General features: G+C 41.4%; 1 protein-coding gene across 4 annotated transcripts in view; it reads right to left on the reverse strand.

The window, feature by feature from the left end:
- LOC124873782 overlaps positions 1-19,398 on the reverse strand; it is a 164,744-nt gene that overhangs the window by 15,328 nt on the left and 130,018 nt on the right. For 2 of the 4 annotated variants that reach the window (XM_047374744.1, XM_047374743.1), the window contains 2 exons: positions 6,882-6,943; positions 3,658-5,754 (listed from right to left, as the gene is read on the reverse strand). In XM_047374744.1, the coding sequence (XP_047230700.1) occupies positions 4,798-5,730 (933 nt within the window). In that variant the 5' untranslated portion in view covers positions 5,731-5,754; positions 6,882-6,943 and the 3' untranslated portion in view covers positions 3,658-4,797. Of the gene's footprint in view, positions 1-3,657; positions 5,755-5,918; positions 5,995-6,881; positions 6,944-19,398 lie in introns of those variants that run through there. The other 2 variants (XM_047374742.1, XR_007039622.1) reach the window with 2 other exon arrangements.

Consider the following 19,398-nt stretch of genomic DNA (forward strand, 5'->3'; position numbering starts at 1 on the left):
GTCTTTCTGCATGGAGTTTGCATGTTCTCCCCGTGCATGCGTGGGTTCTCACTGGGTACTCTGGCTTCCTCCCACAGTCAAAAGATATGCCTGTTAGGTTAATTGGTCACTCTAAATTGCCCTTAGGTGAATGAATGAGTGTGTGCGTGGTTGTTTGTGTGTTGCTCTGCGATGGACTGGCGACCTGTCCAGGGTGTACCCTGCCTCTCGCCCATAGATTGCTGGAGATAGGCACCAGCTTCCCCGCGACCCACTATGGAATAAGCGGTAGAAAATGACTGACTGTAAATCAAATGAGTCCTCTTAGAGGCTCAGGATAAAAATAATTAGTGATGACACACTGCATCAGCCTATTTCTATGTAAACATGCAACAGAACCAGATGATTAATTTGGTTTAAGGTATCACAGTTTCAACAAGCACAATGTAACTTTGTTCACTTTGGCAAAGGAAGAGTTGAGTTTAGGAGCCGTTTGCATGGAAGCAGAACATGCAGATCATTAAAGACTGACGTGGCGCGTGGGTGGAGCTTAAAGAGGCGTCACTGTGGTGAGAGTCTGTGAATGCAGTGATGTTCAGATGGATTCATTTAAGCAGACGTCGTCCTGCTCTGCTGGCACACAGAGAGCTCAGGAAGCTGGCTGGAGTTCAGACTCTGGGTGTCTGCTTGACTTAAACTCGAGTGTGAACATTTAATCAGCTTAGTAAGGCAGTCCCTGCAGCAACGCTGAGCCAGTCCCACTGACCCACACTGATCTCTGCCTCCACTACCAGGCACTCTGCAACAATGCATAAAACTTCTAGAGAGGGAGCACACATCCACCTGCTGACAGGAAGGCCAGCAGAGCTTCTAGGAGCAGAAAATACCTCAACAAACCGAATCCCATTTGAATGAGGTTCTGCACAGAGTCCAGGAAGAAAAAATGGATGTTTCTAAATCAAACATAGACTACCGGTAAAACGTTTTAGATACACTCTCTCACTTAATGGGTCTCTTTATTTTCATGACTAGTTACATTGTAGATTATCACCAAAGGCAACAAAACTGTGAATGAACAGACACTGAATTATGCAGTACAAACAAAAAGTGTAAAATAACTCCAAACATTTTTATATTTTAGATTCTTCCATATATGAAAGCCCATTTCCGCCATGAAAGAAAAAATAAAAGACAAACAGGAAGTCATAATTTCGATTTTCAAAGTCATAATTATGAGATTCAGAGTGATAATTTCGACTTTCAAAGTCATAATTATGAGATAGAAAGTCATAATTATGAGATAGAAAGTCATAATTTTGACTTTCAAAGTCATAATTATGAGATAGAAAGTCATAATTACGGGATATAAAGTCATAATTTCGACTTTCAGACAATTTCTCATTTTTATCAGTAGACATGCTGTTTTGTTTGAGAATGAGATTTACACAGTATTCCATTTGATCAGTCTAACCTGTAAAACACAGATTTTTCCCCTTTTCAATGGATTATAAACAAATTGAGTATTTCAGATGTGGTTTAACCAATGATGAAATTCTTGCTTTGCTGGGTGAGGTTCATGGGGTTATTCTTAGCAAGAGGACACTAGAAAGGATTCTTAATAAGAAGAAACTATGGCGGCGAAAGAACAAAACTGATGTGAGTGTAGTGGCAGCTTTCATTTGTCAGCAACTTGAAACCTCTGGACCATGTCACGGATATCGATGGATGCACCAAAAATATTGAATGAATGGTCTTGTTACAGACAGGGAAACAGTTCGAGTCCTTTTACGCTTACTAGATGGTGAAGGAGTGGACCTAAAGTCAAGAAATCGACTGAGGAGACGGATTTACTATAGTCGTGGTCCAAACTATGTTTGGCATAAGGATGGCTATGATAAGCTCAAACCATTTGGAAATGGGATCAATGGTCGCATTGACGGTTTTTCCAGAAGGCTAATATGGCTTGAGGCATACAAAACAAATAATGATCCTGGAGTGATTGCTGGATACTTCATGGATGCAGTGATTAGAGCCGAGGGTTGTCCTGAAAGACTGAGAGTGGATTTATGGACAGAAAATGTTAATGTGGCTGACATGCAAAGATATTTGCATCTTACAGAAGATCAACCTGAAACCGTTAATGTAATATTTGGTCCAAGCACTGGAAATCAGCGGATTGAAAGATGGTGGTTGATCCTGCGAAGTGAATGTATCAAGTTCTGGATGGACCTCTTTGACAAACTGAAAGCAGATGGGCACTTCTCGGACAACTTCTTGGACAAACCCTTGATTCAGTTCTGTTTTCTCCACATAATACAGGTGAGCTTGATTTGAGCTGCTCTGTCTTCTCACCTATTGAAAATATTTATGATTTCTATAAAGTGATTATAATGTGCAAAGATTTATTTTCTGAGTATGATACTAAATTAATAGCATATCTTAAATATTGCACAGATTGCATGTTTGGATAGTTGCTTGAATTAAATTTCCCTGTTTTTAAATAGCATTGATGCTAGATTCATACTTGTGTTTTACTTTTGAATGCTTATTTCAAGTCTATGAGTTTGGTTTGGTTGTTGTTTTCTTCTAGAAAGAACTAAATGAAATTGCTTCAGCTTGGAACCACCACAGGATACGTCCAGCCCACAATTCACGAAGTCCTCATGGCCGCCCATCCATAATGTACACAGTACCTCAGGTGTATGGAACCAGAGACTATCTACACAGCATCGATCTGAACAGGGTTGAAACCTGCTTGGAAAACTGTGTTTTCAAAGACTTTCCATGCGATGAACATGTCTTCAGTATCTGTGTAGACCGGATTTCAGAGCATAACCTGGATGTCACAGATGATGCGTTTGCAACAACTGATCTACATATAAGACTCAGACAGCTAATTACCAGTGATTTGGAACTGCAGTGATACATGTAAAAACATTTTGTTGTGTTGACAGTTTGCTACCTTGTCACTAATCTGGACTTCAGTAGACATTTCCTGGGAGTACCTGCATTTGCTTCAACACATTGTTGCACCAGTATAAAGATGGGTCAAAGTCATTCACAAGCTCTGAAACTAAGTAAGAAGAGATGCTAAAATAAGATCAATGCATGCTGAGCTGATAAAATAAGTCTGACATTAGAAAAATATATTGATACATTGCACTAGTATGGTCAGACGATTTTTCATTTTGATATTTTCCCCTTATTATTAATATCACTGCATTACAGTTTGAACATTATGTTGATTATTAAAGAGGAAATAAAGGAATTGAAAACTGCTGTAGAAACCTCATTATTTGTGTGCATCCCAATGCCGATTTAAAGCCCCCATCCCAAATAAATCATTTGTTCCAGAACTATATTCAAACAGAGTAGCAACATGTTCATGCACTGAACATTTAAAGTATGTGACTAAGAAAACATCAGAAATTATTTATACTACTAAGAGCTGCTTGTTTACAAGCCATATTGTATTTTTAACTGTGGAATAAACCAGCTTTTGCGGCCTCAAGTAAAATGATTAAATGTAAAACAAAATTATAGCAGAAATACAAAATCTTTAAATTTATTAAACCCAAAATATTGAGAAAATAAATTTTACTGCCGACTCAAATTTATGTTTTAAACTTTAACTTTGGATTACTTTTAACAGAAAAAAAACAGTAGGAGAGTGCCTACTGTGACATTGCAGGTCTTAGAAATACTCCAGAGAACAATACACAGCAAAAACAGAAACACTGTGGAGGTAAGATGAGTTAAAAAACTGTTTTTAAGATTATAATAACTTTGAAAGTTTAATGCAAAAAATATCCTTAAACTCACATGTTCTTCAGCTGAAGTCTGTTACACTATATCCATCACCCAAACACTACTTTCTAGGACCTTGTTTTTTTTTCGTGTCAAAACTCTGGATAGTTATAACTGGCAACTCTAGGTAGCAACCGCATGTGTGGGCAACTGGCCGTCTCTGAATACCTTGAAGTTGAGTGAAGCTAACACTGATGGTTTTTTGAAGAAACAAATCAGATCCTGTGCAGAACCAAAGAAAAAGTGACAGGTGCTGTGTGTCTGATTCTGAGATAAGAACTTAAATATCTGCTGATGTTTTTCTGCTGTGCATTCATGACTGCAGGGTATTCAATGGAACGTATAACCTCTCTTAATGTTGGTTGGAGATTTTCATATGCAGCTGTAATACTTTCCATCTCTGACCTCAGCAGGGAAAGCACAGTGCTCCACTGTTCAATAACAAAGGCAGGTTCCTGAATGAGCTTTTAGTGGGCAAGCTCCTCAAGTAGTAGCTCAATGTTATCAGCTATTGGTACTCTTCGACAGTAATGGAGATCCATGATTTCCAGAAGCTCTTCTCTGTCCACACTCTGAAAATCTGAACGGCAAGATTCAAACACCATTCGATCGGACTCTGTAACATACCTTAGGAAGCTATCAACAAGAGGACTCTTTATACAACCAAGAGCTGTTTGTTCCAGTATTACTGGAGCAAGTTTTATAGGCAGGTACTTCTGGTTTTGCCAGCCAAAGGCAATGATTCAGCCAATGCTTTCCCATTGTTGCTGTCCAAAATCATGACGCAAGTAGGGCACCTTAAAGTTATTGCCCATTGTGCACTGTTCATAAAACTCTTGCCAAAACTCAGAGAGGACATCCCTCAAAACTCCTGCATCATCAACAGCCTTTTCTTGCCTTCCATCAGGAAGCAACACTTGAATACATATGTCCTCCTGAGTGACACTTAGATCACAAAAATGTGAAATTAGTTCTTTCAGGATTTGGGGACGGTGAAGAACAAGGATTTTTTTAAATCCCTTTTCTCTGAACAATAGGCTCGTCCAAAGAATCAAAGTGTAAAGAAGAAAGCACTGGACTAGATGACTGTGAAGACAGCGGAAAGGTGTCATCAAGACTGAGACTATCTGTGTTAGAAATGTGTCCTGTGAAAACTTTAACAGTGCCACTGTCTTCTAAAATGTCAACATGGATTGCTGCATCTAGTTCTTGGACATAGGACAAATCACCCATGTCATCAGTAGAGTAAACTAGGTGAACGTTATCACTGCCGCTGTTAGTCAGGTCACTGCTGGTTCCAACATATATGACATCAACACTGTCTGGTGCTTTGGATTGACTCAGTGGTGTGCAAACCTGAGAGTGAGTGGAAAAACTTAAAGCTCCTTGTTCATTTCCACTGGGGTTGTCTGGTTCTGAGTCACTGCCAGTGTCCTTCTTTTTGGTTGTTAGGTAAAATTGCAAAACAGGTAGTTTTGTCTGTTCATAAAGTTCTCCAACGGTAATATGTTGATCAAGTGAATGTTCCTGAAAATCTGTCATGTCAACCTCAAAATCTGTAATTCTTCCCTGTGAATTTCTTTGAGACGGAAAAAACAAACCCACTGTCTTTTCAATTAACTCATTTTTTCTACAGTCCTTTGACACATCAATTTTTCTTGTTCCACCACCTTTCTTTGTCCTAACTTGAAAAAACTTCCCATCTCGAGAATTCAGCCATCCTATCTCAACTTTTTGGATACTTTTTTGAGCATTTCTGATGCTAACATTTTCTGAGACCTGCTTCTGATCGTTGCCTTTGTTCCTTGAAATCTTGGCTCTCAATTGGTCAAAACGTTTTGATTTCCGGCCAGCAGGATCATTTTCCCTCCGTCTGCAATATCCAAGAAGTGCAAGTCGATCACCATACGATGGGAGATACTCCTTAAGCTGCTCATCTGTCATGAGCAGAAGGACACTGGAGTCAATCTAGAGAAAAAAATTGTTAAAACAGTTATTTAACCTTTAAAAATGGAAGAAAAAAAACAGTAAAAACGACCACATGATAAAACTTATCTGTCTTCACTATGTCTCTATAACAGTGTTGTATGATAACTCCTAAATGGTACTGATTTCCTTAACAATCTAGCTACCTTATCTTTTTCCAGTCGTTGTATGACTTCCTCTGAAACATCCCGTGATTTTAAGAAGTCATATATCTCATCCATCCTGTGACAGTTACACACAATAACTAATGAATAATGTGTAATAAAAATATACATTGCAAAAGATTTATTATAAACATGATAGTAGGGTTGGATGATATTCATGTAAAAACATTTCACGATACAAGCATTTTATATCAGTTTATATCAATAATTATTAATTAGTTTTTTTTTATATCTGAAATACTGCCAAACTGGTGATGTGACCTTTCCTATTTTATCCACAGCTTTCACACCGTTATTTATTCATTTATTGTTTAAACAGTTATGAGGCACAGTGGTGAAACATGAAACTGCTGCTCCGCAAGTTTAGCTTGCTGCTAGTTCACCAGTGAGTGAGTGAGTTAAACGATGCCATCAACCTAGCTGAGCTGGCCTTGAGAAGTTGAGTAGCTAAAGCTTTTCCTCCACCTACATCCTCCAGAATGCTATGTGGTTCTGGATCAGAGTTCAGAGAATATTCTATATATTGAATATTCTATCAGACGTACTACCTATTGATACTGATCACGTGTATATTGTGATATATATTACTGATTTATTGTCCAGACCTACATGACAGATAGAAACTTTATTTCAGTCTCAAGCTCCAGCTTAAAAAAACAAGATAACAGACAACCAAACAGCTGTACAGATCTGCAATCATAAACCAATACACAAAGAAACTACATAAAAGTAATAAAGAAAACTCTACCAGTGTCTCCACAACTAAAGTTCTGTGTTTACATTTGTCCCCAAAAATATTTTAATGGTTGAACACTTTCCAAAATGAAACTGTCATCTTTATAAAACAGTCAAGTACATGAACATCATCAAAATGATCTTAGTTTTGATCTTAATTACTTTCATTTAAACAGACAATATTGGATTTTTACAAGAGTTGCAACTTACCTCTGTTTAGGTTCAGGTCAAAGGAACCTCCTCTGTCGGTCTCTTTAGCCCCTGTAGGTATCCTGAAAGTTGAGTAAAGTTGAGAATTTAACATTTTTAACAGGGCCTGCCTGTTTTTTTTTGTTTAGTTCCATGTTTTTCAATTTTCCTTATTTTTGATTGCTTTTATAAATATTGTGAGATATTTATAAAAGGGTGAGAGTGGAAAATTCCCATTGAGCCTGAATCCCCCTGAGAGCAGTGAACGCCTCCTCAGCTCAGAGCAACACAAAGACTTTTTTATTTCCAAACAACATGATGGATCTCACACTGTAGTTCTGATTGTAATTCACCAGGGAGGAAATTTGATGAGATTCAGAAAAATCTTTATGATGAGAAGAACAGAAACACAGAAAATTGATCTCATCAGACCAGGTCTGAAAACATCTTCATTTGTTTGCTGACATTACCATGACAACCAGACTGTAGAAATAGTGGAAAACTTTAAACATCTTGGGACTGACATCTTCACCCAACCCACACTAACATCCTGAAGAGGAGCCAACAGAGGCTTTCTGACATCTGTTGTTATTCTTCATGATTTTATGTCTTGAAGATTTTATTTGCTTACTTTGTGTTTTAGTTAGAATGTTTCTGTGAAATACATGAAAGTTATGATGCTGTTCATTATGTTCTTTAACCTTTAACCTGCTAACTGAGGCTTGTAGAGTCTGAGATGTAGCTCCTAGGTTTTTGGTCATTTCTGTAAGCTTCATGCTCTGACCATGGGCTGAATCTGCTGAGAACGTTCACTCCTGGGAAGATTGGCAGCTCTCTGGGATGTTCTCCACCTGGGAATAATCTTTCTGTCTGTAGGATGATATACTTCAGAAGGTTTGGAGATGACCTGATAATCCTTCCCTGATAAATGAGTGGCAACAGTTGCTCCTATAAAGTCACTGCTGATTTCTTTCCATCTTGGAGTTGTGTTGACCAGAGTATGATCCAGAGGAGCAAACAGACAAAACGGCTGCTTTCACGCTGCCGATGATCAGATTTCAAACACATTTGATTGGCTGCTACTTTCTCTCTTAAATCCAATTAAAAGTTTCATGTTGGAACATGTTCTGTTTTTACAAACACTGTCTAACATCCTAATGATAAAGTTGGACAAAATTACTTTGGTCCAGTGTGTCACCATCTGCACAGGTACATTACTTTTACTACGATGCAACAAGCTTTTAACCATCTGCACTCACAGAAAATGTCTTTGCTTTCTATTCCTGGAGTTTTGACATTTGCAGAACATCGAGGCTGAAATCACTGACCTTTGACCCTGCGTCTCGTTGTTTACCCCATGTTTTTGCAGCCATGCGTGCAAACACAGCCGATAAATCTACATGGCGTGACACGCAAACAGAGATGTCAAGAGTCATTTCTGCAGCTGCTGCTTCCTCCATCTGACATGGAAAATGATGAGAGTGAGAGGTAGCGTGAGAGGAAGACGGAGAAGGCACGCAACCCCCTCTCTACTTCTCCTCACATTCGTGTGCTCCCAGAAACACGGTGCATCACGCTCAGTGTGGCTCTGTTGGATGCAAAACTCAGAGGGGTTCAAAGACATTCTGAAATGCTCTTAAAGCTTGTTTGCCAATCAGATTCCAGCTTTCCAGACTCCTGTGAGATTCCAGCAGGCAGACAGGAGATCTCAGAGCTGTCAGGACCACTGGGTCCCCCAAGGACCCCATGTCAGATGGACAACGACGAAGGACAGTGGGCAGAGAGTGAGAAAACAAAAGATTAAAAAGGAGTTTGAAGGCCAGCAGAGAGAGAGGGATGAGAGAAAACCACTCTTTCTCTTCAGGAAACTGTCTCCTTGATGCATAACCAACACAGACGTGTTTTATTCACCGATTCACACGCATCCGCACTTTTCCTGAAATGAGTGAACTACTCTCAGAGCTGAAACATGTCAGGATCTGTCACGCAACAGGGCAGCGGAGTGTGCAGCTCAGAGGGACTGTGTGACAGACCGCCGCGAGGAAGCAGGCGGCTGCTTTCAGATGCCCTGATGCTTGTTGTGTGGTAGAGTCCATTACCATCATTCAGTGAAATATCCATCCTCAGGGCCAGAGTTCACGGATGATGTGGACACGATCCATTCATCCGTCCAGCCTGCATTTCTGCATAAGGAGTTTGGTTTTATGGAGTATGTATCATATTTTACCTTACTGTCGGTAAAAATCGCTTCAAACTTTTCCACATTTTCTCACATCACAGCAACAGACTTCAACATAATTTGTTTGAATTTTCCATGACCAACAAAAGCTACTCCTCTTCATTGCAAATAATAAATCTGAAAAGTGTGGTCTGGATGTGTATTCCACCAACTTTACTTTGATACACCTAAATAAAAGCAGAGTGATCAGTTGCCTTCAGAAGACACCTAATTATTAAACAGAGTCCAGCTGTGTGTAATTTAATCTGCAGCTGCTCTGTTTCTGGTCTCAGAAGTTTAGTACAGAACATTAGAGAACATGCAGTATCACGAAGATCAGGGAACAAAACAGACAGGTCAGTTAGAAGGTTGTGGAGAAGGTTAAAGCAGAGTTAGGTTCTACAACAATATCGCCGTGACATTATACGACTACAAAACCCTGGTGAGCAGCCGTGTTTGCCCTCTTTCTAGCAGCTCTTCACCAGGGCAGCATGGGGGGTCAACGCCTGTGGATGTCGGACTTCGCTAGCTGAGTTAAACTGCTTCTTCTAAGAACCTTGGATCCCAAAAGTGAAGTACAGTCTGCTGTTTGCGTATTCAATGACTGAAAACTGGACCAAATGAAAACCAGTTGTCTTAAACCTTTCTTTCTGAGGTTCTGAGCATAAGAATCCCACCAAAGCCTCTAATCCCATCAACGATATTTTTTCTCCTAAAACGGCATCAAAACCACAGCTCTGCATGGCTGTCGTGCCGATCCTAGCAGGTGCTCATCCCAACACTGCACATTGCCCTCATGTTCCGACCCGAGCAGATGCAGACCCAGGCGGCTAGGATGAGAGCAGCCACCATGTCTCCTCTGTTCATCGCCCGCCACACAAGTAATGGGAACTGATGTCAGATTCCTTGTTTATACTCACAAGCATATTTTACAACCTTAGACAGGTCCAGACTACAGTCAGGACATTTTATACTTCTCAGAAATTGAACTGGTCTTTATTCTTTCTTTCTTTAGACTTTGCCTGTTTATTTAACTTCAAACATTAAGTTTCAGCCTAGTTTGTGCTCGTTATGACCCCAAGTTCTGAGTCTTGAATCGTTCTGTTACCAGCAGCTTGTCACTGTTATACAAGCAGCTTCAGTTTCTTTTGCTGAATTTAGGGAAAATCCCCAAATATAAAGTTTAACAGACAGAACGTAACATTTTGCTTCAACAAAGAGCCTTTAGGTGAAAACGTACTGCCTATAGCGGAGTGAAGGGTTGAACATTTCACAGATTCTGTTTGGTTTTTGATGACTCTCTCTTATTTCTGAAAAGAGACTTTATGAGGACAGTAAGCAGAGGAGGTAGCCTCAGATTTCATCTTTCTAACACCTACTCAGCAGTCCTGACTCGTCTCCCTTGGCGTTTTCTGTTAGCAGTTCACACTTTGGGACCAGAACCATAAGTAACCGGAACATCTCACATGGCATCGACATGTTTCAATCGTCAAGCAACAACGATGCCAACACTGAACTGAACAGTTGGCCACTGACTCCTGTATCCTAATTGCCCCATTCGTGACCTTAATGGGTGTTTTGACAACTTATAAACTTGTTACTTCCAGAAGGAATCCAGTTGCCTTCTACTTAAGTAACTGGGATTTGTTGAGACAATGTTTCAGGCCTGGAACTTCTTCTCTTGCCCACTTTTACCAGCTTGTTTAAGAACATTAGTGATGGTGATCGGGAACAACAGCTGGCTTGAAAACAAATGAAAAAACAAATCAGCCACTGTCCAAAGCAAAAATCCACTTTTAATTCCACCAGTAAAACAAGGATTAAGACCAAAGGTGTGAGGATTTCTAAATGTTACCGATGCCATTTTCCAAAACATTCCCAGAAAGCTTCAGCAGTATGTGGTAGTAGAGATAAAAAATAACTACAGGAAAACAAGTTTTAAAGGTGTGTGAATATTATCGGATCAGTACAGAAACTGACAGAAATGTGCTTCATGCCCAGCACCTGCCCCCTATTTACTCCTAACAACAAACTGCTCTGTGTGTTTGTTTCCAGAGGTTTTCTGTGTCCATGTGCGTGCAGAGCAGCAGAAAGATATTTTTGCTCCTCATTCTAGTTCGACAGCATCATTAGTGGCCCGGCTGACCCGTTAGAAAGGAAGGAATGAGCCGGACGCGACCTCAGATGCACAAACAGTAAGACGAGGAGCTCTGTGAGCTGACTCACAAATCAACTGCCTGGTCTGGACTCATTACTGTCAAAGACATGGTCAAAGCTGCGATATTTAATGTCCACAGTACATTTATCTTCCATTCATAGTTTATTCTACTGTCAAACAGCTGCTCTAACAGAGCTCCAGAGGTAGATACGTGTGCTGAGATAAAAAATCTTCTGTCAGTTTGGTTAAAATAGCTCAACATTTTTCATTTCATACTACACAAATAAAACACAAAGCTGAGGAATCATCGACCCGCAAGAAAAGTCCAGAACAAAGGAGAGGGGGGGATGCTGTAAATGGGTTTGGACCTACATCCATATCGGACCAGTTTGTCGGTGGAGAACCTGCTTAGATTATGTGAAATCAAGATACCGAGGAAGGACTGAATCTAAAATAGTTCCAGAGCTGGTTTTGACTTCGTATCAGGTAATTTAACCCACATCAAGCAGAACTCCAGAACCATCTCACTGCTGTGTCAGAGAAGTAAAACAAATATATCCGGTTCTGGATGTTGTAAAACAAGACCCAGGTTTTTTACAGCATCCATGTGGCTCTTTAGGTGTTTCCAACTGGGCAACATGGTGCCGGTGGGTTCTATTAAACCGGTCTACACTCAGGATCCATATACGGAGCCTTTTATTTTAAAACTGGCTGCTACCATTTTTTCGAGCAGAATCAACACGCCTCAGTTTTGGGTTCACTGTGATTGATGTCACTTCCTGTTGTCTGACAGCACTTCCAGTTCACACATGTGGAAAGGAAAAGCAACAAGACCCAACCTTTGTCACAGCATGAGTCACAAGTGGTTTTACCTCATTATTATTTTATTGGCCTTGTAAATTACAGCCATTTTACATATTCTTCCACCTACTCTATAGTTTCCCCTGAAACACAAGAAGCCCGAAGCATGACCTACAACAGCCAGGATACCTGAAGCTTTGAAAGACCACCTCTGCCAGAACTTGGACCCAACAGTCCTTTTGTCTAGATCCAGAAATCAAAATATTGTAAATCAAGATGTTTAAAGTGGTGAAAGCAGCGGCTTTACTGAATCAAAATCAGACTATAATGGCCATTAGCAGAAACAAGGAAACAAGGATTTTGGTTTTGGTTTCACACACACACACACACACACACACACACACACACACACACACACACACACATATGTCCTGTATACGTCCTGGATGGAGGGAAGGTCAGCCCTGATGATTCTCTGCAGACCTGATTATTCGTTGCAGTCTGGACCTGTCCTGTTTTGTTGATGGGTCAAACCACACTGAGATGGATGAAGACAGGACAGATTGAATGATGGCAGTGTAGAAGATGACCAGCAGCTCCTGTAGAAGGTTGGACTTCCTGAGGTGCTGCAGGAAGTCTAGTCTCTGCTGGTTTGGAAGAACAAATCAGCTGGAAACAACTTTTTACATCCTAACTGGAACCAGTTTGATGGAAAAGGGCCGCTTGGATCATACATATCCTTAATTTGTTCAAATTCAAGTATTTTCTAATTAAAATGTCTAAAACCCTTCTATAGGCGAGCAGGAAAAGGAGAAAACAGAGATGGACAAGGCAGATGGGATGTTATTCAACCAAGAAAACATGGCTATCTTTTCATTCTGATGTGCCCTTCTCCTTTAGACTCCCTTTGTGCAGACGTCTCTTCATCTACTTCGGCAATTTCAATTTCAGGATAAAAACCTAAAGAAAAAATATCTCTATTCATCAAGTCTTTGTGCCTCCTGCAGCAAACAACCTCATTCTGTCCTTGTTAGCTTTAACAAGCTCTCACAATGGACCCCGTCACAAAAAACCTGCATCTTTCTGAGCTATTGTCAGATGAGATACTAACCTAGAAGCTGATGGAAGGAAACATTCACAAGCTCAATTTTATCCACACAAGCAGCAGAAACAGCGTGCTTTTAGGAAGATTACTTTCTAAGATCAAGCTTTGATATCAACCCCATGAGCACAGTCCAAGTTCAAACCTCTTCCTGTTTTCAGGTCTAGAAATACTGCAGAGCCTCTGATTTTATTCTCACTGTCATAAGTTCTGGTATTACATGGTTGCTGATGTTCTGATGCACCTTAGCAGGCAGCCAAGATGGATTCATATTGACCTTATTCTGCTCTTAAACTGTGATGTTAGATCCAGCGTCAGCCTGAGCCCAATTAATCTCTATGCAACGTCATATGCCAGTGATATATGTCCAAGTCCCAACGGTGCAGCTAAGCAGAGTGAGACTAAAACAGAGTTTGCTGCAGAGTCAGTTTTTCCTGCATAACTGGAGCTATCGACTGCACCCAAGGTGCTTATAGCGCCATCACAGCATGATTGTGTCTAGCCTAACTGGACGTTCTTTCAGTGAAACTGCAAATTATGTGATGCTCAAACACAACCAAGCAACAGTGTGAAGAGGCAGGCTGCCATGAAATGGGTGAGTAAATTCATCTAATTAACGTCCCGCACATTTAGGTGTGAAAAAGCAAAACCAAAACTGGAAGAGTTGTTGCACTCTGTCAATTAGGGATGCACAGATAGGAAAAAATGGGCCGATATTGATATACATATATATATCTATATTGGACTGATCCAGGACGGTGATGAGTCTGCATACAGACAGCAGGTGGATCGGCTGGTACACTGGAGCGGTCAGAACTACCTTGAACTGAACCCACTCAAGACTGTGGAAATGGTGGTGGACTTTCGGAGAACACCACCCCCATACACCCCCCTCACCATCCGCAACAACACCGTATCGGCCGTGGACCACTTCAGGTTCTTAGGAACCACCATCTCTGAGGATCTGAGATGGTCTTCACACACAGACACTGTTCAAAAGAAGGCCCAGCAGAGACTGTACTTCCTGAGGCAACTCAAGAAGTTCAACCTTCCATAGGAGCTGCTGGTCATCTTCTCCACTGTCATCATTCAGTCTGTCCTGTCTTCATCCATCTCAGTGAGGTTTGGTTCATCCACAAAACAGGACAGGTCCAGACTGCAACGAATAATCAGGACTGCAGAGAGAATAATCAGGGCTGACCTTCCCTCCATCCAGGACTTATACAGGTCAAGGGTCAGGAAAAGAGCTGCTAACATCTCTGCACATAAACTGTTCAGAGATTTACCTTCAGGTGGCGCTACAGAGCACTGTTTACTAAAACCAGCCGCCACAGAGACAGTTTCTTCCCCCAGGCTGTTTCTCTGTTGAACATTCAATAGAGTACAAAACAACAGCATACAGATGTTGCAAATGCACCTTTTTATTATTATATACAGGTCCTTCTCAAAATATTAGCATATTGTGATAAAGTTCATTATTTTCCATAATGTCATGATGAAAATTTAACATTCATATATTTTAGATTCATTGCACACTAACTGAAATATTTCAGGTCTTTTATTGTCTTAATACGGATGATTTTGGCATACAGCTCATGAAAACCCCAAATTCCTATCTCACAAAATTAGCATATCATTAAAAGGGTCTCTAAACGAGCTATGAACCTAATCATCTGAATCAACGAGTTAACTCTAAACACCTGCAAAAGATTCCTGAGGCCTTTAAAACTCCCAGCCTGGTTCATCACTCAAAACCCCAATCATGGGTAAGACTGCCGACCTGACTGCTGTCCAGAAGGCCACTATTGACACCCTCAAGCAAGAGGGTAAGACACAGAAAGAAATGTCTGAACAAATAGGCTGTTCCCAGAGTGCTGTATCAAGGCACCTCAGTGGGAAGTCTGTGGGAAGGAAAAAGTGTGGCAGAAAACGCTGCACAACGAGAAGAGGTGACCGGACCCTGAGGAAGATTGTGGAGAAGGGCCGATTCCAGACCTTGGGGGACCTGCAGAAGCAGTGGACTGAGTCTGGAGTAGAAACATCCAGAGCCACCGTGCACAGGCGTGTGCAGGAAATGGGCTACAGGTGCCGCATTCCCCAGACCTGGGCTACAGAGAAGCAGCACTGGACTGTTGCTCAGTGGTCCAAAGTACTTTTTTCGGATGAAAGCAAATTCTGCATGTCATTCAGAAATCAAGGTGCCAGAGTCTGGAGGAAGACTGGGGAGAAGGAAATGCCAAAATGCCAGAAGTCCAGTGTCAAGTATCCACAGTCAGTGATGGTCTGGGGTGCCGTGTCAGCTGCTGGTGTTGGTCCACTGTGTTTTATCAAGGGCAGGGTCAATGCAGCTAGCTATCAGGAGATTTTGGAGCACTTCATGCTTCCATCTGCTAAAAAGCTTTATGGAGATGAAGATTTCATTTTTCAGCACGACCTGGCACCTGCTCACAGTGCCAAAACCACTGGTAAATGGTTTACTGACCATGGTATCACTGTGCTCAATTGGCCTGCCAACTCTCCTGACCTGAACCCCATAGAGAATCTGTGGGATATTGTGAAGAGAACGTTGAGAGACTCAAGACCCAACACTCTGGATGAGCTAAAGGCCGCTATCGAAGCATCCTGGGCCTCCATAAGACCTCAGCAGTGCCACAGGCTGATTGCCTCCATGCCACGCCGCATTGAAGCTGTCATTTCTGCAAAAGGATTCCCGACCAAGTATTGAGTGCATAACTGTACATTATTATTTGAAGGTTGACGTTTTTTGTATTAAAAACACTTTTCTTTTATTGGTCGGATGAAATATGCTAATTTTGTGAGATAGGAATTTTGGGTTTTCATGAGCTGTATGCCAAAATCATCCGTATTAAGACAATAAAAGACCTGAAATATTTCAGTTAGTGTGCAATTAATCTAAAATATATGAATGTTAAATTTTCATCATGACATTATGGAAAATAATGAACTTTATCACAATATGCTAATATTTTGAGAAGGACCTGTATGTGTATATTGTACATTGTAAATATGTATATTCTGTAATACAAAAACAAACCAAAGAGCAAAGTGTACCGGAGTCAAATTCCTTGTTTGTATGTACGAACTTGGCAATAAAGCTGATTCTGATTCTGATATATATATATATATACTGTATATACATACGTAAATATTAAATATCTTCCAACCCTTTCGACACTAACAAATGACCACACCGCTGACATTGCTTATCTCGTTCAGTTAAACACCCACAATCCTGCGCTGCATCACTATTCTTGTCACATGAACGAACAAATACAACATGGCCACCCCCCATCCCCCATCCACAAACAACAACAAGATGGAAATAAACATCGGCCCATACCGATACATTGGGCTGCATTGATCAGGGAAGATTCTTTAAAAAACATTTTTAAACCTTAATCTTCACTACTCTGCTTGTTAGAATTTGATGTCATTCACAGTCAAAACTGACCTGGATTCATTAAAAACAAAGATGTAAAATCTCTTGTTGTCATGAACCTAATATCCATCGGCTCGTCTCCTGAGCTTGATGCCTTGTTCCAAGTCCACCGTCAGGGCAAAATATCACAATATAAACTGCAGTAATGAGAGCCAGCTCATATTTACAGGTACTGTAGGGTTCACTGTGAACAGCCCTGGTTTCCACCTTTTGGTGACGAACTGAGCTGAAATACTAACAGAGAAAAAGGACTGTTGCTCCTATTTTGCCTCTGTTTTATTGATTTAACATCTGACATTTAGACAGAGGGAAGACACTGGACTACTGCAGAGGAAATGGGAGGTGGAGCAGCCTTCCCCCAAGAAACAGACAGGTCGGGATAATTAAGCCTCTAATCAGGACTCTGTCCTCCTGTTATCACTGAATAATTAAAGAGCTCTAATCATCCTTTAGAGTAATTAATCACACGTGAAAACTGATCTGCTGCTAATCCTGACACATAAAGAGTCCATTCAGTATTCAGGAACATTGCTGGTCCTTCATCCAGAACTTATCTTCTTCTTTATGATCTCTGACATCAAGATCATCATCAACACCAGGCAGCATTCCCATCATGAAGGGTACTGTTATTAACCAGATCGCCACACGTCAATAAAACCATCATTATCACCACTACTCAAACCAATCTTCATCAGTTTTTCCTCATTCGAACAGAGATCCTCCTGCTCCTCAATCTTTTAATTTGGTCTCCATCGTTTCGATTTTTCCGACAATAAAATAAAACATTTACAACATTTTTATCCATCTGTCCATCCATCCATCCATCCATCCATCCATCCATCCATCCATCCATCCATCCATCCATCCATCCATCCATCCATCCATCCATCCATCCGTCCATCCATCCGTCCGTCCATCCGTCCGTCCGTCCGTCCATCCATCCATATCACAGACCTCTCAGCTACCTACTCACATCAGGGTACTCTGTGGTGTTCCAAAGTCAGCTGTGAGAAATATTCTCCACAACAAATCCTGAATCTGCCTCAGTGCCACCTTCTACTGGTGACAGATTCCACTTTGTTCATGACAATGAAAAATCTTCTTCATGCCCTAGAATTACTTATGGAGTACCACAGGGTTCAGTACAAGGGCTCTTTATTATGTACATATTTATACACTGCTAAAAAAATAAAGGGAACACTCAAATAACACATCCTAGATCTGAATGAATGAAATATTCTCATTGAATACTTTGTTCTGTACAAAGTTGAATGTTCTGACAACAAAATCACACAACAATCATCAATGGAAATCAAATGTATTAACCAATGGAGGCCTGGATTTGGAGTCACACACAAAATTAAAGTGGAAAAACACACTAGAGGCTGATCCAACTTTGATGTAATGTCCTTAAAACAAGTCAAAATGAGGCTCAGTATTGTGTGTGGCCTCCACATGCCTGTATGACCTCCCTACAATGCCTGGAGATGCTCCTGATGAGACGGTGGATGGTCTCCTGAGGGATCTCCTCCCAGACCTGGACTAAAGCATCCGCCAACTCCTGGACAGTCTGTGGTGCAACGTGACGTTGGTGGATGGAGCGAGACATGATGTCCCAGATGTTCTCAATCGGATTCAGGTCTGGGGAACGGGCGGGCCAGTCCATAGATTTATTGTCTTCATCTTGCAGGAACTGCTGACACACTCCAGCCACATGAGGTCTAGCATTGTCCTGCATTAGGAGGAACCCAGGGCCAACCGCACCAGCATATGGTCTCACAAGGGGTCTGAGGATCTCATCTCGGTACCTAATGGCAGTCAGGCTACCTCTGGTGAGGACATGGAGGGCCGTGCTGCCCTCCAAAGAAATGCCACCCCACACCATTACTGACCCACTGCCAAACCGGTCATGCTGAAGGATGTTGCAGGCAGCAGATCTCTCTCCACGGTGTCTCCAGACTCCATCACGTCTGTCACATGTGCTCAGTGTGAACCTGCTTTCATCTGTGAAGACCACAGGGCGCTGGTGGCGAATTTGTCAATCCTGGTGTTCTCTGGCAAATGCCAAGCGTCCTGCACGGTGTTGGGCTGTGAGCACAACCCCCATTTGTGGACATCGGGCCCTCATAACATCCTCATGGAGTCGGTTTCTAACCGTTTGTGCAGACACATGCACATTTGTGGCCTGCTGGAGGTCATTTTGCAGGGCTCTGGCAGTGCTCCTCCTGTTCCTCCTTGCACAAAGGCAGAGGTAGCGGTCCTGCTGCTGGGTTGTTGTCCTCCTACGGCCTCCTCCACATCTCCTGGTGTACTGGCCTGTCTCCTGGTAGCGCCTCCAGGCTCTGGACACTACGCTGACAGACACAACAAACCTTCTTGCCACAGCTCGCATTGATGTGCCATCCTGGATGAGCTGCACTACCTGAGCCACTTGTGTGGGTTGTAGAGTCCGTCTCATGCTACCGCGAGTGTGAAAGCACCACCAACATTCAAAAGTGACCAAAACATCAGCCAGAAAGCATCGGTACTGAGAAGTGGTCTGTGGTCCCCATCTGCAGAACCACTCCTTTATTTAGTGTCTTGCTAATCGCCAAAGATTTCCTCCTGATGTCTTTTCCATTTGAACAACAGATGTGAAATTGATTGTCAATCAGTGTTGCTTCCTAAGTGGACAGTTTGATTTCACTGAAGTTTGATTTACTTGGAGTTATATTGTGTTGTTTAAGGGTTCCCTTTATTTTTTTGAGCAGTGTATATATACACACATACATACATATATATATATATATATATATGGAT

Source organism: Girardinichthys multiradiatus, chromosome 9, assembly GCF_021462225.1.
Source record: "Girardinichthys multiradiatus isolate DD_20200921_A chromosome 9, DD_fGirMul_XY1, whole genome shotgun sequence".
NCBI classification, from domain to species: Eukaryota; Metazoa; Chordata; class Actinopteri; order Cyprinodontiformes; family Goodeidae; genus Girardinichthys; species Girardinichthys multiradiatus.